This window comes from Delphinus delphis, chromosome 13 (genome assembly GCF_949987515.2).
Source record: "Delphinus delphis chromosome 13, mDelDel1.2, whole genome shotgun sequence".
NCBI lineage: Eukaryota > Metazoa > Chordata > Mammalia > Artiodactyla > Delphinidae > Delphinus > Delphinus delphis.
This window is the reverse complement of record NC_082695.1, coordinates 21,484,174-21,506,528: the sequence shown is the minus strand read 5'-3', so window position 1 is coordinate 21,506,528 and position 22,355 is coordinate 21,484,174. Positions and strand designations below refer to the sequence as shown.

The window sequence follows — 22,355 nt, the reverse complement described above, 5'->3', positions numbered from 1 at the left end:
TCTTTTAGAACTGAATGTATTTACAAGTATCCTTTGGTAAATGAATAAATACCATGCTGAAAATTTTATTGCAAAAGGAAATTCTATGTATTCTTATCATATAACCAACATTAATTTCACTGATTCATTGAATGAATATTTAATGAGTACTTAATATGTGCTGGGACCTGTTCTAAATACTGGACTTACAGTGGTGAACAATACAGATACCACTCCCTAGACCTTACATTCTGTTGGGTGACATAGTGATCAAATGAGTAAATAATGCAATTTCAAATTGTAATATGTGGCTTGAAGAAAACAAAGCGAAGTAAGAGAGATGTAGTCAATTTGGGGAGGGTAGTTGATTTTGTTCAGGAGGATTTCCCTGAGGACTTATTATTTGAAAAGAGACTTGAATACTGAGAAGGAATATCTATTCTGGAAGAATAGATTTCCAGGCAGACATAACTGCAACTACCAAGGTCATAAAGGAAACATAAGAAGGCAGGTCTAGCCACAGCACAGTTAAGGAAAAGTATTGGGGGGGGTGGAAGGGGAAGCTGGGACAAAGTGAGAGAATAGCATTGACATGTATACACTACCAAATGTAAAACAGATAGCTAGTGGGAAGCAGCTGCATAGCACAGGGAGATCAGCTCAGTGCTTTGTGACCACCTAGCGGGGTGGAATAGGGAGGGTGGGAGGGAGGCTTAAGAGGGAGGGGATATGGGGATATATGTATACATATAGCTGCTTCACTTTGTTATACAGCAGAAATTAACATAACACAACATTGTAAAGCAATTATACTCCAATAAAGATGTAAAAAAAAAAAAGTATGGTAAGAGATGAGGGTGAAAGGTAGAGGCTAGATGATGTAGGGAGGGCCTTGTGGGACGTGGTAAAGGCTTTGTTTTTCTATTCTTTGTGCAAAGGGAAGCCTTAAGCAGGTTTCAGACAGGGAACTGCATGATCTGATTCACATTATTGAAAGATCATCCTGGCTACACAGAGAGACTGGATCACAGGAAGCAAATTGAAGCTACTGTAGTAGTCCAGTTGATATTAATGACAACTGTGGCTAAAGAAGAAGGGGTAGAGGTGATGTGAAGTTGTAGGATATGAATTAGAATTTGTAGGTAGAGAGCTGAGGACTTGGTATTGGATTAGATGTTGAGGGCGAGGAAAGGAGCGGAATCAGAGGTAACTGTTTAAAGTTTTTGGCCTGAGCTGCTGGAGGAATAGAGATGCCATTAATTGAGGTAAAATAAGACTGAAGAATGACCAGATTCTGGGGGGAAAATCAAGAATTTTGTTGAGATGTCTTAGTGAAGATGTTGAATAGGCAGTTATTTATACAAGTCTGGAGCTCAGAGAGGTAGGAATTTGAGGTATAAATATGGGTGTCATCAATTAAGAGATGGTATTTAGACGCTTGGGACTAGCTGAGATCTGAGGGAGTAATTATAGGCAGAAAAGAGAGCAGAAGACTGTGCCTTGGAGCTCTCCAGCGTACATACATATCTGTTCATGCGTATATATTCATGCAAGAAGAACTTGTGTCCCAATATAAACAAAATCAAATGTGTCTGTGTGAGTCAGCCACGGTTCTTAGTTGCAAGTAACAGAAAACAACTGTGACTTCTAATCAAAAGGTACCTGGATTTCAGCCATAATGGGCCCACAGTAACTGCTGTATCCTGGTTGCCAGAGCTGGAACCACCACTGCGGCTGGATGTTGTATATGGTGATGAGCTCCATGGCACTGATGACCGTAGCAACCGGATGTTTCTGTGGGTCCTGCTAGAGTAAATTCTCTCTGTCATTATTCTTTGAGTCACTTGCTTCACTTTCAAACTTCTGGCAAAAAACTTTGCCAGAGGTATTATGTTTTTATCCCAGCTATCGGGTGGTGGATATCAAGTAATTATCTGACCTCTTTGGTTACTGTCATGAGAGATATTTCCTACATTCCACCAAGACTCGGATAATGGGGAATTCCCCCAAAACAGAGGATGAGAGTTAAGATACCAGGCAGTTCAACAACCATAAACAGGTGTCTATTTGGTGAGTGTGATCCATTTGGTTGCTTATAAATTCATAGCAACAAGTCAGTATAGTGCCTCCAAATGGACCTCAAGAATAATATTTTTTTTCTACTGACTCTTTTCTCAAAGCCTGTTTCCTGCCATAGGATTGAAAAGAGATCTACTTTCCCTGTGTTCCTTTTAAGCATAGCCAGAGAAATATAGCCTCTTTTGGTTAAAAACACACAAGTAAATAAGCCCCCAGTTCAACCATCTTTATTAAGTAAACCTTAATGTATTAAAACACACATGTAATTACTACCCTTGCACATTCAGGATTCCTTTAAGAAGGTTCATAAACCCAAAGCTGTATATTCTGCCCCAAATATCTGACCACTGAATTTACTCCAGATAAATTCTCTAAATTTTAACTAAAGATAACATATGCTGAAGTTTCTCCCAGATTGATAAATTATATAACAGAAAAATTACACATGCCCTATAGCTATGGCTACCTGGTAGAGAGAAGTAACAAGATTGTAGCCCAGAATATTATAGTCCATTGATCTGATCTATATGAGAAAATTGTAACACAGTCATAGTATTCTTAAGATGGAAGATTAGGACTTCCCTGGTGGTGCAGTGGTTAAGAATCTGCCTGCCAATGCAGGGGGCACGGGTTCGAGCCCTGGTCCGGGAAGATACCATATGCCACGGAGCAACTAAGCCTGTTTGCCACAACTACTGAGCCTGTGCTCTAGAGCCTGCGAGCCACAACTGCTGAGCCCATATGCTTAGAGCCTGAGCTCTGCAACAAGAGGAGCCACCGCAATGAGAAGCCTGCGCACTGCAACGAAGAGTAGCCCCTGCTCGCTGCAACTAGAGAAAGCCCACACGCAGCAATGAAGACGCAACACAGCCAAAATAAATAAATAAATACATAAAATAAAATTTAAGAAAAAAGATTAATTGCTTACCAAAGAGATAACAAAGTATTTCCAGGCTAGTGCCCATGTCCTTTAATAAGCTTCATTGGAAAATGACTGAATGCTGGACTTCTTCAGTGAGTGCTAGATTTTGTTGTCTTCCTTCAAAGAGTATTGAACTTTGTTCTGCCAGATAGTTAAGTTACTTGTAGATTAAATGTGCTTTTTTCAAGATTTGTTTTTAAGCTTTGTTAGGGTGAGTTTACAGTATATTTTAGTTAACCTCTTCTGTTAAGAAATGACTTTTCTGAGGTCTCTACTGAATGTCCCAGGTATTCCCTCCACTCTGGCTATTGGAACTTGAAAGACTTGCAGCCCTAGAGAGTTCTGATAGTTGTTGTGCTTACAGCTTCCCTTCACTTAGCCTTGTGGAGTTTTGCCCTACATTGGGCAACGTTGTATTCAACCAGAACTCAAGAAGCCCCTGTGTTGATCTCTGGAGCACCTGTCCACGTAGCCCCCTTAGAGTTCATTTTCTCCGTTTCTCTACCCGGAATGTTCCAGCTTCGTTGGCTTCCTCAAACTGAACTCTGTCTCCTCACGACCATTGTGCTCTGCTTGGGATCCCCTTCCTGCTCTGTGGTCCGGAAAGTGCCTCCAGGCAGAAATCCAGGGTGATCATAGGGGTTACCTCATTTGTTTTGCTTCTCTCAAGGTTCATAGTACTGTGTGCATGTTGTTGTCTGAAACAGTACAAAAACAGTGTTTTTCCTGTATTTTATCCAGTTTTCTAGTTATGCCAGGAGAGTAAGCCTGGTCCCAGTTGCTCTGTTATGAACAGAAATCCCATTAGAAAAATGATTTTACCACTGAAACACATAAAGATTAGTTCTGGCAGCTTGTGGCCCTTAATATATAATCAACACAAAATCCATGGTATGATGAAGAAAGAGAAAAAAATTAGGGTTAGCATAGTAAAACAACCACAATAACAACAATGCTAAACATATAGCATTATATACAGGTTATATTATATATGTGTATAATTACATATATAGTTTCATACTCCCAACAACCATACTTAGATAGTTGCTATTATTATCTCCATTTTACAGAGTTGGAAATTGAGGTACAGAAAAATGAATTAATCCAGGGTCACACAGCTAGGATATGGTGGATCTAAGGTTTGAACCAGGCATTATTAGCCAAATAAAAATTGCTGCCTCAGGAAACTGGGTAGGTCTCCCACCCATCCCAACTGAGCAGTGAATTATGTTGTATTTTTTTCTTTTTACACCAAAGCTTTATACATGTCACCATTATGTGAATGACCCACAAATCTCTTTATAGCTATAGCTGTAGACATAGATATATATCCTTACCTCCAGACAATCCTACCACCTACCTACTTTACATTCCTGTGTATCTCTTACCACTACCTCGGACCTATAAGTCTCAAACTAAATTTAGTACCTACCTGTTCTTTCTGTGATCCATATTTTAGTTAGTAGGGTATCTCTTTTTCTAAAAGATGACGAAAAATTTGGGGATCATCTTTAAATACTTCCTTCTCTGTCTCTTTCATGTAACAAGTTCTTAGGACCTGTTCTACTTGTGAAATGTCACTCAAGAAGGGCCTTTTTCCGCTTATGCTGCCCTAATTCAAGACCTCTTCATCCCTTATTGATCTTTTGTAATAGAAACTTATTTGGCCTTCCTGTCTTTATTGTTCTCATATTCTTCCTGTCCTTCACAGTACTTCCAGAGTTAGCATAAAACTCAAATAGATTTGCTAATACCTTGATTAAAACCCTGTGCTGCTCATCATTGTATTCTAAGTCAGGGATTAATAACAAGGCTTTGGAGTTTGACTCCAATTTCCTTTCTTCTAGCCATGATTCTTTGGGAATTTACTTAACCCTTTAGCCTTAATTTCCTCTCCTGTAAAATGGGCATAATGATAGTTCCTCCTCATAAAGGTGTTAGGAAGAATCAATGAATAAAAAAAATATATAAAAGACTTCAATGCTTAGCACATACTCAACAGATGATAGTTATTATTATTATTGTTAAGGTAATAGCATTCACAGCCCTCTAACCTTAAGTCCACTGTGCCTTCCTTGCCTTGTGTTATATGTGTCAGATCTGTGAGATGACTTGCTAATGTGGCCCATTTTTTCATACGTCCATGTTTTGGCTCATGCTCTTTTCCTTCAGTCTGGCACATTCCTCCCCAAACATTGTCTCAGCTTGTTGAAAGGATACTATGCCACCTCTTCTGTAAAACCTGTCTCTGTTACCACAGTCAGAATTAATTACTCTTTAGGGCTCCCATAGTCTTTTTTTTTTTTTTTGCGGTACGCGGGCCTCTCACTGTTGTGGCCTCTCCCGTTGCGGAGCACAGGCTCCGGACGCGCAGGCTCAGCGGCCATGGCTCACGGGCCCAGCCGCTCCGCGGCATGTGAGATCTTCCCGGACCGGGGCTCAAACCCGTGTCCCTTGCATCGGCAGGCGGACTCTCAACCACTGCGCCACCAGGGAAGCCCAATTATTTCATTCTTTTAGCACTTAGCTTGTGCTAAGAACTTGGGTTCTCAAAGTCAGATGAATGGCAAGATCAGTAGGGTTAGCTGCTATTGTTATTGTTATTTTTATTAGTTGTGTACCTGTCTTCTCCTTCAACCTTACAAGACTGCTCTGTCCTTAAGGGCAAAAATCATCTGATTTATTTTTGTCTCCTTTCACAGTACCTAGTAGAGTCCCTTGTATAGAATGAGTACTCAGTCAATATGTGTTGAATTTACAGGATTGGGCTTCAGCCTGTCTGACACTGTCTGATAGAGTGGAAGGAAGTGAGGTGGATAAAGTTAGAGGTGATTTTTCCTGGATGTTGTAGAACAGTTTACTTCCCAAGGAATGGGAGCATGGTTCTACATCTACTTTGCTGTGTGGCAGAATTCTTATGCAACAGGTTATTTTAGTTTTCTTTTTTTAGCAAAGCAAGACCTTTAATATTCTGAAAGCACCCAATTGTGTGAAATATCACTAATGAGGCCAAATTTTTTGGTCTCAAATATGCTTCCACTTTTGTCCCTTTATTTCCTAATATCTCTTTAAATACTTGAAAATAATTTAGAGGTCTTTGGGAAAATTAATGTATTTTCCAAATACTGTTTTACATTGAGTTTAATATTCTAAAACCCAATAAATGTAAATAACTATGAAACTAGCTTTTCTGGGCATTTACCCTGTGATCAATGTCAGACATATCACTCCTTAGGAAATCTTGAAGAAATTCACAACAATGAAAAAAGGTGTGTTTTCTCCATTCATTTCCTCTTTCTTGCTTTTGTTCAGATTTGAATAGACAAGAAGTTATTGAGGAAAATACTGCTTTAATAGACTGTTTTACAGTATCTCCCTTTAGGGAAGTGATTTGCAAAGTGCTATGTTTAAAAATGGAGTGGTACAAACGCCTTTTAGTAGCTGCATATCTGAGAAACTGTGTTCTTACTGTTGACATTGTATCTTTGAAACAATAAGCTAAATTACAGCATTTTGAGCTGTGTTAGCTTGGTGCCTCTATATAAATAATTTCTAAGGGAGAAAGTATACTGGTATAATAGTAATTCTAGAAACATTTCAGATATAATTACCAAGTCAGTTTGGCATAAGCAAAATAAATAAACAAAGGCACAAAGAAAAAAGCAAGATGATTTAATATAGTATTCATATTTACAGGCTTCTAGGTAATGGTCTTCTTTCAAGTGGTACCTACTAAATGAAAGCTGAAACACTCACCAGTCAGCAGGGAAAGAAATGCCATATAAATAAGTGACCCAAAGGAAATATACCTAAAAAATTGAAAACCAGTTTAAAACTTCACTTTGAAGTCTTAGATTATGTCGAAACATAAATATATTTCCTCTGTTTCCTTTGTTACAGTCCACTGTTCTTAGAATCCCTCTCCCCCAATTTAAGTAACTTTGTCTTTTATTAAGTCCAACAACATCTGAGCATGGGAGATTGCTCTTCAGTCCACAGACCATGCGTGGTATGCATATGGATTCACAGATGCCCTCAAAAAACCACCCCATAGATTAGGAACCATGTAGGTCTCTTAATTTACATATGGGAAAGTGAAGCCTTGAGTGGTTAAATCAACAGTCACAAATTATGACTTGCAGATGGAATTTAGACCTACAGGCATGTTTTGTTTGGCCTGTTAATGCTTTAAAACTTTTGAGCAAACAATTAAAATCAGGAAAATTTTAGCTTCTCATGAAAATTTAGAGGATCTGGCACCGTTGGACTGATATTCCTGTATGACATCAATTGACTAGCATTATGTAGCATGTAGCAATTCCCTCTTTTACATGATTTATCTTTCTCCAGATTTACAATCCTTACAATTCCCTTTTATCTTACACCTGACTCTGTTTCATTTATTCATGTCATCTGCCTTGCCCTTCTGATAATTTTTGTTGTATAGCAAGTTAGAGGCAGAGTAAAAAATAAAAACTTTTATCTTGACCTCTAAGCAATTGTAGGTTCCTGCCCCCATCACTCAGGCGTTGGTTTTTAAGCCTTGGGTTCTAGTCCTTCCATTACCATTGACTTGCTGGGTGGCATTGAAGGGGTCAGTTAACTCCTGTGAATTTCAGTTTTGATATCTATCATATCTGTCAAATTGTCATTATAAGCATTTTAATTATGCACATAATTTAAAAATCCAAAGGTTTATATACAAAACAGCCTCATAAAATCATGGTTAATATTTTGTTATATTAGATTGCTTAAAAATGCTGCTTCAGTCATGCCTCTTGACTACTCTTAGTACCTTTAATGCCCTGCATCCTACAGGATAAAGTCCAAATTTCTTTGCCTTACAGTGTTCCCTACCATTTGGTTCCAACATACCTTGCCAAAGTATCTTTTACTTTATATGGAATGGAATGGAATGGAATTTCCCTCATTCATCATTCAATCTCTACCCTCCCTTCATTCTTTTATCCCATAAATATTGAACACGTCTGCTGTGCCAGGCACTATGCTGGGCACTGAGGATTACAAAGCTGAACAAGACAGAGTTTCTGCCTCTAATGTTCTCATTCTTAAGCCTTATATTTTAGGCAGGTCAATATATTTTGTATCTTGAATACATCTTGTATGGGCTTGCCTCCTTTGCTCACACTATTCTCCCTTTTCTTTTTCTTTCATTATTTCACTCAACAAATATTTAATGATTGCTTATTGTATCAGGCACTGTTCACTGGGTGTTGATATTATACAGAGTAAAGTCCCTGCTCCCTTGGAATTTATATTCTTGGGGATATAAGACATTTAATAAATAAAATATATGTCGTAAAGGCTATGAAGTAAATGTAGCAGGGTAAGGAAGATAGAAGGTAACAGTCATAGTGCTATTATTTTAGAAGGAATGATGAGAGACAGCCTTTCTAATATGATATTTGAACTGAAGGAACTAAGGGAGGGATCCAAGAGGGTATCTGGAGGAAGGGTGATTCAGGCAGAGGGTGCAACACATATATGCTTGATATATTTAAGGGACAGTGAGGTGGCCAGTATGGCAGGGGCTGAGAAAGGGAGTGGAAGAGGGGTAAGAGATGAGTTCTGAGAGGTAGACGGGTCCAGATCCTGAAGAACGTTACTGCCTGTGGTAAGGACCTTGGCTTTTGGCTCTACAATGAGTTGTATCTCCTCTGTATAGCTCAGTGGTAGAGCATTTGACTGAATTTCTACTTCAGATTCCTTTGTGACACCTTCCTTGACCATCCCTGTTTACAATGGTTTCTCCTTCCATCTCCTGGAATGCTACTTACCACGTAATTCATTTGTTCAACTGACCAACGCAACGTCTGATTGTCCTCTTATAGGTCTTCAGCTCTGTCCTAACTTCTTTGTAACTTCCTCTAGCATAGGGACCTAGTTTTATACCTTTCTATCCTACATGATGTTTTGCACCTAGTTGGGACTTAATATATGTTTGTTTTGTGAGGCTCCAGCCTCAGATAGCAGCAGTAAGAATTTGAAAGCAATGTTTAAGAAAGAAGTGAAAGGACTTTGTGATAGATTAGACATAGGAATGATGTTAATTAAGGTTTTAGTTTGTGATCCTGGAAGAATGACAGTGCTATGGACAGATATAGGAAAGCTGGGAAGAGAAACTGATTTGGGGGTAGATTGATGAATTTAGTTTGGAATTTATTGAACTTCCATGTTAGTAGGATATCCAAGTTAAGCTGTGCAGAATGATTTGGATATGTTAGGACATATACAGAGTATTGGTGTTATTTGTGGCTGCTGCCTGCAGTATGTAATTTCAAGAGCAGGGATAGCCTCTTACTCATATTTCTAGCATCTGGAACAGGGGCTGGCAAATAATAGGTGCTTGAATCATAGGCACTTAATAGTTTTATTGAGCAGAGAGGTAATAAGGTTGGTGTGTAGCTATTATGCATATCATGGCTTAACTATATTTGTTAATATTATTATTTTTTAAAAGACAATGATTTCACCATTGAATTTCAGATTCTCAGTCTTAGAAAAAAATCTCAAAAGTAATTTGTTTTAGTTAACTGTTTTGGGTATTTTAATGACATTTACAATATATCTGATATAGTTAGTGTCCAATCTGCTTATAATCATCCACATCAGCCAGTCCTGCCAATGCATTATAGAACTCTGACATTAATAAGTTAAATATTGTTGAAACAATGGAGTGATGGTACATCAGTTGCTATTATTATGTTCATCAGTTAGTATTCTAGTAGGTTACACTACCCATCAATTCCCAGCTATCAAAGTAGCCTCATGGTGAGAGAAGAATTACTAAACATGTTGGATGACAAATAATAGAATTACATTGTATTTGGAGATGTGTCTCCTTAAATAGGATGGAATCATTTTTATAGAAGCTGAATGAAATTCAATCTTGATAGCAATATTTTTATAATAATAAAATTAGTGCTAAATTTAGAGAAGCAGAGTCTATTCTTGATTAAAATTTTTATTTTGTCAGATATCTTAAATCTTTTTCCTTCAAGTCACACTTTTAGATTATATAGCTTTTTGTCTAGAAACCTTTTCTATTCCTTTTTTCTCTCGATATAACTCACAAATCTAGATCTTTTGGAATGGTTTCCTTATTCCGTAGGTCTATTCTGGCTCTGATTCCTTGGGAGCTGTTAGGTGCCTCTGAAACTGTGTGCTTACTTTTTGCTTTGGAACAGATGTCGTGGCACTAAGACCCAGAAACCATTTGCTCTGTGTGGCTGGAGCTGGGCAGGCTGTGCTCACACTGAAGGGAAGGAAGTCATTAGTGCAGACTGAGCTGTGGAGTTGGGTTCTTGCAGGATTTCCTTCCAGCCTTTCCCCACTAAGGTTCTTGGGAATTAAAAAAAAAAAAAAAAAAAAATCTAAACACACAAACCAAGTTTTCCTATTTACAGTGTTCAGGGAAGGTAGGCATTTCGGGAAGGGCAGATCCTTTCCCCAAGCTATCCAAGAAAGAAGAGAAAACAGCGTAAAGAAGCTCTGATTACAGATCTTTGGAATTTTCTTTGCTAAATTTTACAAACGAGAAATACACCCAGAATTTTGGGAATTGCTCCAGGCTGCGCGTGAGGGTTTGATTGCTTGTCTAATCTTTTTTTGAGAAGAGGAGAATTCGCCAAAAGGGGTTTGGATGGCAGGAGCCCGGCTGGGTTCGTGCAGCAGCTTGCGTTCTCCCTCTTTTCTCTGAGGGAGGGTCTTTGCAGCCGGCTTGGAGACCCCCTGCCGCAGGCTCTTTTTGCTGGCGCTGGCCTGAGGGGAAAATGCTCCGCTCTGGCAGGAGTACGCTGGTTGCTGCTGGGACTTCCTAGCCCCGTGGGAAGTGTGTTCGTGGTTTGGGGATACTTTTCATTGAACTGAAGGCGAAAAGACTGGACTCTCCTGGGCTCTTTCCCTTCGCAGTGAATATGGGAAAGAATTAGGGGGTGGGAGGGAGGCAGCATGACTTGCAGTCGCCGCTGCCCTGCATCTGTCCCCAGCCCCCAGCCAGCATCTTGATGTTCCACGTATCGGCTGTACAAATATGATGAAATGGCAGCCCCGGAAGAAGGTAAGTGTCCCGGAGTGGGGACGGGGCCCTGATGCCCGACCCAGGGAGGGGTGACAGGGGGCGGTTGCCCTCGGGTCCCTCCACTCCTTCCGTAGTTTGCTGGACGGGCAGGTCCAAGTAGCTCTGTCCCTGTAGGGACTTACACCAGTCCCTTAGGGACGGGTTACCAAGTCTGATCTGCGTCCATTGCCCTCTTAAGTTTTTCCTTCTTGGTATGCCCAGACTCTTCAGGGGTGACAGCTCAGAAACATCCCTTTGCCTTAGAAGCCCGGTGGAGCCAGCCACACGATTAGCTTTGCAGGAGCCAGCCAAGAGCTGCCAGGGTCTAAGGACTCGGTGGCGCCTCGTCTACGGGGAGCCATTTGGGGTTGTATTCCCGACACATTCCAGTGTCCCCGCAGGTGGGTGTTGTAGCACCTACTTCCCCAAGGGGTTAATAGGCTCTGAGCCGCTGGCAGCCGCTTCCCCAGGGCCCCGCTGGGGGGCGAGCATCCCTAGCACAACCGCCCAGCAGCTGGTTCCTGGGCAGCAGGGGCCGCGGGGCCTCCAGCCTGAGCTCCTGGGGCCGGGCCGGCCGGGCCTTCTGCCCGCGGGGCTCCCGGGCGGCTGCGTGGGCCCGCGCGAGTGCACGCGCCGGCCATTGTCACGGGTGTGTGTCTGTGCGTGGCAGCGTGCACGGGCGTGTGTGCATCGATCGTGGGGAAGAGGGGGAGGGGGCACTTTGCTTTTTGCGAGATTATTTCCTAATATGGCTCCTTTGTTGAGAACTCAAGAAAAAAAAAATCCAGTGGTTCTATCAAAATAAATTGCTATTGGTCCCAGAAATAACGTTTCTAAATGTGGGACTGGTCGCTACCCCAGGACGTTCAGGGAGAAAGACAGCTTTCTTCAAGTTGTTGGCGGCTGTAGCTTTGGCTAGGGCTCCCTTTTGCTAACTTGTCTGACTGGCGCTGTTAGGTGAACCCAGTGGTTCACTGCGTAGCAGGACTTTTCCCCCCACTTCAAATACCTCATTTGGCCGTGTTTTTTATTGACATTCTTTTGAAGGAAAACAGCGAACTGAACGTGCTGTGCCTCTCCCCAGCCATGACCTGTCTCTGTTAGCAGCTGCCTGGTGTTTTACTTGAACTAGCTAAACTGACTCTTTCTTTGTGGCATGATGTGTGATACCATGTTTTACATCAGAGCTGAAATAGAAATCATGTGTGAAATGCATGAGAAGATATTGTGCATTTGTTTTATTGCTAGAAAATCTAACAAACCCTGCTTCAGTACAGCCTGGTGAATTGAAAGGTTTTCTTTGATATCTAATTTGCTATTTGAAACGAAGTCATTTCTACTGCATTCTGAAGTCAGAATCTCTCATATATTAGTTCTCATAGAGCTTCTTTCAGTGATATTGGTTTCATGTGTTTTAGTTAAGCGATCCATGCGTCTCTCCCTACCACCCATAAAAATCAGAGTTAGGATGAGGAAAACCCATAGAAGAAACCATATAATTAAGAAATTTAAACAGATTCTGTGTATTCCTAGAGCCCTCCCCCCAATTTCTTCTATATTTGTAAATTGCATATTTGTGAGTACTTTTAAGATGTCTGCAAACTATACATTCATAAATGTCTGTTTTTTCTATTTTACCCAATATGCAGTAACTCATGTGGTTATGTCTGTGGAAACCCCTCTGGGTACTGGTATTGCTTGAACCACGGAAGTATTATTCTTGGCAGTCAGGTGGATTTCTGGACTCTGGAAGATTCTATTTCAAGTGTTAGGATTCACTCTGCAGTATTTACTCACTCTGTGATGCTTAAATTGCTATACCAGAAGGTTGTGTTTATTCACTGCATTCATAATCCCAAATCATCATGTTATCAGATATAATTCTGCAAAGTTCATAGAAGATTAAAAATTAAGCTGAGCCATTAAGTACTGTGTGATTATTTGGTGGTGGCTTGAGAACAATTCTTCCTTCTACATTGGAAACGGAAGCTTCCTTGGAAGAATATTCAACTCCTGTAGGGCACCAATAAGTGTTTACAAAGATTAGGTTTATTTTTTTACTCTTGCAAGAATACTCACATGATCAGATCATTGCTGTGGTTTCTGGCTGGGTCTGCTAACACATTTGTAGTGGTACAGTCACATGCTATGTGTTTTGTCAAACTGTTTCATAAAAACCATTTATACCGCAGATGAAAAGTGATACTACATTGATGTGATTTTAACAAAGCTAAGAAGATCATCCATAGAATGCTGCCCCAAGCAGCATTTGCTATAACTGGGCTTCATGGCTAGGATTGATGGTAACTTGCTATCATGGTGCCCTGTCAGCCACTACCAGTGCTGGCTTTTGTAAATTCTGGGCTCACTATGAGAGAATGACCATAGGTTCTAGGTTTCTTTGTTTCTAACTGAGCATGCAGCTGGGGTACATGATTGAAGGGGAGTCCTTTACTCTTCTTTCCTCTGCTTATTTGCTGGGTTTAACTAAATACTAAAATTCAAGATGTGGGCTCTGGAGTATTCAATTAGGGTCTGCTACCTTTTTCACAAAGAAACCACCAGAACACGATTAATCATGTTCCACTCTTAGGACCAGTGAGGAGCTTAGTTAGCCATAGCTTTGCTCCCTCCTTTCTGGATACTACCACCAAGATGCTCTTCTTCCTTCCCCTTCCTGAAGAAACAGTGATTTTTATCTACCTCTGAATTCCTGGAGCATTTAGAATCTATGCCCTTTTAGGCTGATTGTCCTTTACTGATAGTAAACTCTTTTAATCTTAGCCTCTCAATTATTCTTCAAGCTCCTTAAGTTTAGGAACCACGTTTCACACCTCTTTTTTGGTGGCAGGGATAATATAGTTACTCAGTAAATATTTATTTGATGTAAAAGTAAATAAGAACTATTGCTTTGTAAAACTTGTATTTATTTTTAGGGTGGTATGATCTTTAAATGTAAAAAGGTTCAGAATGTTTCAGTTGACTCATAGGTATTAGACTGTAGTGGATTATTAAAGAAAACCAGAATATTTTGGCACTCACTTCTAATCTTTTGTAGACAACTTCAGGGAGGGGACAGCTACACTTTCCACACAGGCTCCTGTGGCAGTCATTGTTAAGACACACTATCAGTCTCCGGATCCAGTATCATGATCCTTTTATTAACATAACCTTATTGGCCTGGCAAAATATACTTTCCCATGTTCTCACGTTAATAGGCTATCATGCAGCACGTTATTTTTATCTTGTATTTGCAGAAATGATAGTAATTAAAATGCTCATCTCATAGGAACATGTTTGTTTACAATTCTGAAGTGATTTTTGCTCTTTAAAATCCACGGATTAGTATCAGATAACACTGTGTAAATAAGACTGTAGTCAAAACCTTCAGGAAAACTGCTGCTGATTGGATTTTTTCACTCCTTATCTAATGTTATTTTACTGTTCACACATAATAAAAGATCATTAATAGGAATATGTCATATAAGCTACATTAATTATGTCATTTGAGAATCATATGATGTATTTATCTTGTTCTACTTGTCACATTAATATAATGTGAATCTGGCTTCTTAAATGACTTCTCTGATAGAGCTTCATTTATTTCAAAGCTCACTAATAGGGATTGTGTCCTGTAAATTTGTGTCTCAGAATAGCTTACTGCTTTTACAAAAGAGTGTATTCAAATCCCTGAACTTTTTCTATGATAAAGCATTTTGTTTCTGGATTAGAAAGCTAAGTCTCAAATTTTAATACAGCTATACCAAATTACTTAGTTACCTGCCTAAATGCTGTGCTAGTTGATATTATTATATTATTCATTTTGGACCACAGTTTGTTTATAGTATAAAATTAGACTTAAAAATAAGCATTGTGGACAAAAGAAGTTTTAAAGAGAAGTCTTAGAAATTTCATGATAAAGGTCTTTCTGCAGATCCGTCTATATACCATTCCCAGATCAGTGCAATCTAGAGACCCAGGTTTTGGTTCTGGCAGTTCCCATGACTTGTGTCCTTGGGCATGTCATTTAATCTTTCACATCTGACTCCCCACTGTTATAGTTTAGTGCCTCATTGTCATTTGCTGGATCTATTGCAAATGGCATCCTAATGATTTTTCTTTTTCTTGTCTCTTTTTTCCTCTAATTTTCCCTTCTTATTCCTTCTAGAGTAATTGTTTAAAGAAACACATGTATTTATTCACCTTCTTAAAACTCTGCCATGTCTCTCCATTGTCTAGTAGATGTCTCCAAAGTGGGGTGAACACACCTTGGGCTAGGGAGTGTGCAAGAAAATGACTGGGTTATGGGGAAATATGAGGACTTCTGTTTTTGTGGTTTTTTTTTTTTTGCAGTACGCGGGCCTCTCAGTGTTGTGGCCTCTCCTGTTGCAGAGCACAGGCTCCGGACGCGCAGGCTTACGGGCCTAGCCGCTCCGTGGCATGTGGGATCTTCCCGGACCGGGGCACAAACCCATGTCCCCTGCATCGACAGGCGGACTCTCAACCACTGCGCCACCAGGGAAGCCCATATTTTTGTGTATTTTTTAATCTAAAAGAATAAGAAATAAATTAAGCTGTACTCTCAATACAGTTTGCCACTCTTCCCTTGTTTGTTTGGGAGCCACAAGGGGTTCTTAGTGGTGCCCTCTCATTGTTCATGCCAGTCATTCGTTCACCTTCAGTGTGCTGTGGTGTACTTAGTTTCTATCATAAAAGATCTTGCCTTAAGTGATTAATTTTATTAAAGAGGAGAAGAAAACAGAAGAATGTAGTGTAGGTTATATAGTATAGTGATGAAGAGGATGGGCTCTGAAGCTAGACTGCCTGGGTTTGAATTCCAGTACAGCCTCTTAGTAGCTGCATAGCCAAGTTATTTAGCCTCTCTGTACTTCAGATGTCTCATCTATTTAATACGAGTGGCCACCTAGCTCTTGGTGTGACTTTGAAGATATAATGTAAAATGCTTACAAGGAGTGTCTGGCACATAAAATGTGCTTGCTACACTTTTCCTGTTAGTATGATGGTACCCTGTAATCTAGCTGGACACAGCTTACCGGGCTTCCGTGCATTTGTACATACTTCTTCCTTTGCATAGAATGTCTTCTTATACTCTTCTTAACTTGCTTCCTTTTGTCACTGGTCATACCTTAAGAACTAATTCAATCTTCTCCTCCTTAGTGAATCTTTCTACGTAATGGCTGGGTATAGTTGGCCACACCCTCCTTTGACCATACTTGTATGAGCCATAGTCATAGCTCTGTACTGTAACTGTCAGTATGTCTGCCTCTATCAGTGTAAGGTTGAGGGCACAGGCACAGAGTAGGAACTGAAAGAGTGAATATTTGAAAAAATGCAACATTTATGGAATATGATGGTCAGTGATCTTCAACCAGCTGGCAAGATTCTCTGACTTGCCAGTTATTGGAAATGCCTAACTTGCAAGTTTATCTCTTTTTCTTACCCTCTCAGAACACCATATTGACTATGAGTCAGGGTGATTCATTAAAGGGATAATCTTAACTCCTTACCTATTAAAAATAAAGTCCCAGTTATGAGGTGATGGCTGCACAACATTGTGTGTGTGCTGAATGCAACTGAATTGTACACTTCAAAATGGTTAATTTTATGTTGTATGAACTTTACCTCAAATGAAAAAAAGGGGGGAAAAGTTACAGTTATTTGTGATACATCTCACAGCTGGATCACAGGATACAAGTGCAGCAATACCATGGTTGTAAACCACTGGAGTAAATCTTTATTCCCTTCAGCCCGAAATATTTTGGATCTTGTAAAACTGGTAGGGAATGGTCATCTATAGAAAACTACTTCCAGGGACATTTGAGAAGCTGGGAATAGTTGATAGACTTGATACGAAGTGAAAGAAGTCAATGATGAGGAAATCTGATTTGGCACGTTTACTGTTCAGGAGCTAGCCAGTAAACATTGCCATTGTGAGAGGCTACAGAGCTGAACTGGCCCAACTTCAAGAAAAGGCGCCAGCAGCCACCTTCATTTTGCTGGTCAGTCACAGTGGTGACATGCTGTGGAAAACACAGCGGAAGCAAGAGAAAACCTGAAATCCCAGCTGGCCTTGTCAGCTTTAACTTCCACAGCGAATTCATTATATCATTAATAACAATGTATGTCTCAGCTTTAAGACTTTGCTTTTTATTGATGTGCTAAAACCATGCAGTTTCATTGAAAGCTATAAAAATTATATCATTCAACTGACATTTTTAGGATATATATGACGCTTTTGTCCTGTACTTTCTTGTTAGTGCCCCCTTTTAGATTTTTGTAGCTAAGAGGCGTATTCTCACATGATTGAGCCCTTTAACTATATTCCTTTTTTCAGCACACTTTGTTATTTATTCTGTTAGAGCGTTTTGTCTTCGTTATTTTGAGTATTCTATTCTTTTACCATATATCATAAGGAAAAACATAAAATTGTATCCTTTGGCTTACACCTTCTGTGTAATAAACTTAACATTTCTGGAAAAAGTACCTGAAATAAACTTGATGTCAGCTGTCAAAGCTGCACATAAGCTTTCTGCTGGTAGACGTCTCTCAGTTTGGACTATCAAAGGACTGAAATTTCTATAGCTTACGTCTGGTTATGTAAGCCAGTGTCCATTCATGAATGCACTTATATTTCCAGCATTATTTACTTTGTGGGAGGTAATATTTTGGATTTACATCAAGTTGGAAGACAGGCTCGTGGAAACACAGATTTTTGAGGTAGTTCTGAGTTAGAGAGCAGTTACCATTTGGAATAGGGACAAAGTGGAGTTGGGAGCCAGGAGCTTATTGCGGGAACTCATTGTGTTTGGATATATACTCTCCTAAACACACAATATTCGTAGACTTGAACCTAGAAAGATAATAGTGGGAGTAGAGAAGGAAGAAACCTTCAAGGAAACTTTGTTGTACATCCTGGGATAACTTATGTCCTATATTGACAAAACAACATTTATTATCAATAGATAAGAAATTGGGATTTTAAAATTGATAAATGATTCCTTATTTTGACATGTCCAATGTAGGCGTTCCTTGTTTTAAGGAAGATCAAAATACAATATTTGAATCTGAAAACAAACTGAATGCCAACTTGTTTGATATAACTAAAAACTTTGAATGTCCATTATATTTATCTGGTTCATTACGTAATTGCTCTGACAATTAATTGTCAAGCGTATTTTATATTTTAAATATTTATAAATGAACATAATGGAAATGCACACACTTATTTTCAGGATTATGTTAAATTGTGGTTATCTGTGAAAAGCTGAAATGCTTAAGCCCAGATCTGTCAGATATTTTTGGAAACGTGTTTGCAGAGTTGAGATTCTCAGGCATAAATAAATAAGATTATTATGTTTCTGAGAAGTAGAAAGAAAATGTCATAGTGAGTGATGGTGGACCCATGATCATTTTGGTGGACTTTGGGTCTTTATTACTTAATAATTAGTTTTTTCCAACAGAGGGTGGGCTAGAGAAATAAAAGATAAATGCAAACTATTTTATTGTTAATAATTTTGGTAAATATATTAGGTTGAACCATGTGAAACTGCTGATGTTTCACCATCTTTTACCTACAAAACTAGAAATTTACTTTGGTTCAATTAGTATTGGGGGGTTAGGAATGGTGGTGATAAATATTGAAATTAAGACTAAAATGTATTTGAGGGATTAGTTATGAATTTTAATATTCTGTAGTCACCATGGTTTTTATGGAAAATCACTATGCTAATATTTATCTGTGGTGTTCTTGTGAATTTCTTGTTAACTCAAACTTAATTCATTAACTGCCAGCCCTTGTTAAATTTCAACCATTTTTTAATGTGAAATTTTCTAAAATATATAACACATTTTCTATCTTCTTAAACAGAAGGCACTAAGCTTCTCCTGATTACTCAGGATTATTATCACAAACATGAATTACTCTACTTGGGCATAATGCAGCACTACTATAGGAGCTTTTAAGGAACGTAGAATTATTTGTTCCTATACTGACTGACCCCAGATTGTTCTTTTGTGTCTTTTAAAATATTTTTGGGACTTCCCTGGTGGTAAAGTGGTTAAGAATCCACCTGCCAGTGCAGGGGACATGGGTTTGATCCCTGATCTGGGAAGATCCCACATGCCGCGGGGCAACTAAGCCCATGCGCCACAACTAAGCCCGTGCTCTAGAGCCTGCGAGCCACAACTACTGAGCCCGCACGCCTATTGGAGCCTGCGTGCCTAGGGCCCGTGCTCTGCAGTAAGAGAAGCCACCGCAATGAGAAGCCCGCACACTGCAATAAAGAGTAACCCCCGCTCACCGCAACTAGAGAAAGCCTGCGCACAGCAACAAAGAACCAATGCAGCCAAAAATAAATAAATAAATAACTTTATTTAAAAAGAAATACTTTTATGATGTCTTTGTGTGGTTTTTACCTTTCTTTCCATGTTGCCCAAAGTAATGCTGCTGTCATGTGCCTACTTCTTGCAATTCTGTTTTATGTATTTGTTTCCTATCTGTGGTGGGTGAGAAGTTCAGCTAACTGAGCCTTAGCTTGTGACTGAGATGAAAGTAAGTAGACTCTGAATGAATGAGGGTTTCTCTTATGAGTGTATGAACTTTAGAGTATGAACTGTGACTTTCTATTTTGACTACTTAAAGGGTTTTTTTTTTTTTAATACTTTCTGGTTTTAGGCTATGTTTTAGATGTTTAAGATGGTTAATAAATGACTTTAAAAAAATTATTTTGGAGGGCAGACAGCAGAAGCAAGAAGAACTACAATCCTGCAGCCTGTGGAACAAAAACCACATTCACAGGAAGACAAGATGAAAAGGCAGAGGGCTATGTACCAAATGAAGGAACAAGATAAAACCCCAGAAAAACAACTAAATGAAGTGGAATAGGCAACCTTCCAGAAAAAGAATTCAGAATAATGATAGTGAAGATGATCTGGGACCTCGGAGAAACAATGGAGGCAAAGATCGAGAAGATGAAAGAAATGTTTAACAAAGACCTAGAATAATTAAAGAACAAACAGCAATGAACAATACAATAACTGAAATGAAAACTACACTAGAAGGAATCAATAGCAGAATAACTGAGGCAGAAGAACGGATAAGTGACCTGGAAGACAGAGTGGTAGAATTCACTGCTGCAGAACAGAAAAAAGAAAAAAGAATGAAAAGAAATTAAGACAGCCTAAGAGACCTCTGGGACAACATTAAATGCAACAGCATTCGCATTGTAGGGGTCCCAGAAGGAGAAGAGAGAGAGAAAGGACCAGAGAAAATATTAGAAGAGATTATAGTCAAAAACTTCCCTAACATGGGAAAGGAAATAGCCACCCAGGTCCACGAAGCGCAGTGACTCCCATACAGGATAAACCCAAGGAGAAACACGCTGAGACACATAGTAATCAAATTGGCAAAAATTAAAGACAAAGAAAAATTATTGAAAGCAGCAAGGGAAAAACAACAAATAACATATAAGGGAACACCCATAAGGTTAACAGCTGATTTCTCAGCAGAAACTCTACAAGCCATAAGGGAGTGGCATGATATACTTAAAGTGATGAAAGGAAAGAACCTACAACCAAGATTACTCTACCCGGCAAGGATCTCATTCAGATTTGACAGAGAAATAAAAAGCTTTACAGACAAGCAAAAGGTAAGAGAATTTAGCACCACCAAACCAGCTCTACAACAAATGCTAAAGGAACTTCTCTAAGTGGGAAATGCAAGAGAAGAAAAGGACCTACAAAAACAAATGCAAAACAATTAAGAAAATGGTCATAGGAACATACATATCGATAATTACCTTAAACGTGAATGGATTAAATGCTCCAACGAAAAGACACAGGCTTGCTGAATGGATACAAAAACAAGACCCATGGGCTTCCCTGGTGGCGCAGTGGTTGAGAGTCCGCCTGCCGATGCAGGGGACATGGGTTCGTGCCCCAGTCCGGGAAGATCTCACATGCTGCGGAGCGGCTGGGCCTGTGAGCCATGGCCGCTGAGCCTGAACGTCTGGAGCCTGTGCTCCGCAACGGGAGAAGCCACAACAGTAAGAGGCCTGCGTACTTCCAAAACAAAAAAACCAAAAATAAACCAAGACCCATATATATGCTGCCTACAAGAGACCTACTTCAGACCTAGGGACACATACAGACTGAAAGTGAGGGGATGGAAAAAGATATTCCATGCAAATGGAAATCAAAAGAAAGCTGGAGTAGCAATACTCATATCAGATAAAATAGACTTTAAAATAAAAATGTTACAAGAGATAAGGAAGGACACTACATAATGATCACGGGATCAATCCAAGAAGAAGATATAACAATTATAAATATATTTGCACCCAACATAGGAGCACCTGAATACATAAGGCAACTGCTAACAGCTATAAAAGAGGAAATTGACAGTAACACAATAATAGTGGGGGACTTTAACACCTCACTTACACCAATGGACAGATCATCCAAACAGAAAATTAGTAAGGAAACAGAAGCTTTAAATGACACAATAGACCAGATAGATTTAATTGATATTTGTAGGACATCCCATTCAAAAACAGCAGATAACACTTTCTTCTCAAGTGCGCATGGAACGTTCTCCAGGATAGATCACATCTTGGGTCACAAATCAAGCCTCAGCAAATTTAAGAAAATTGAAATCATATCAAGCATCTTTTCTGACCACAATGCTATGAGATTAGAAATGAATTACAGGGAAAAGAACGTAAAAAACACAAACACATGAGGGCTAAGCAGTAGGTTAGTAAATAACAAAGAGATCAGTGAAGAAATCAAAGAGGAAATCAAGAAACACCTAGAGGCAAATGAAAACAAAAACACGAGAATCCAAAACCTATGGGATGCAACAAAAGCAGTTGTAAGATGGAAGTTTATAGCTATACAAGCCAACCTTAAGAAACAAGAAAAATCTCAAATAAACAATCTAACCTTACACCTAAAGGAACTAGAGAAGGAAGAACACACAAAACCCAAAGTTAGCAGAAGGAAAGAAACCATAATGATCAGAGCAGAAATAAATGAAATAGAAACAAAGAAAACAACAGCAAAGAATAATAAAACTAACAGCTGGTTCTCGGAGAAGATAAACAAAATTGATAAACCATTAGCCAGACTCATCAAGAAAAAGAGGGAGAAGACTCAAATCAATAAAATTAGAAATGAAAAAGGAGAAGTTACAACAGACACCGCAGAAATATAAAGCATCCTAAGAAACTACTACCAGCAACTCTATGCCAATAAAGTGGACAACCTGGAAGAAAC

At 39.3% G+C, this 22,355-nt stretch overlaps 1 protein-coding gene across 3 annotated transcripts in view; it reads left to right on the top strand.

Moving 5' to 3' along the window:
* The window catches only part of TTC28 (tetratricopeptide repeat domain 28), a 661,711-nt gene that overhangs the window by 246,803 nt on the left and 392,553 nt on the right, over positions 1-22,355 (top strand). The window contains exon 1 of one of the 3 annotated variants that reach the window (XM_060028282.1): positions 9,526-11,060. The exons of the other annotated variants lie outside the window; for them this stretch is intronic. Within the exon in view, the coding sequence (XP_059884265.1) occupies positions 11,034-11,060 (27 nt within the window). The 5' untranslated portion in view covers positions 9,526-11,033. Of the gene's footprint in view, positions 1-9,525; positions 11,061-22,355 lie in introns of those variants that run through there. 3 annotated transcript variants of the gene reach the window in all.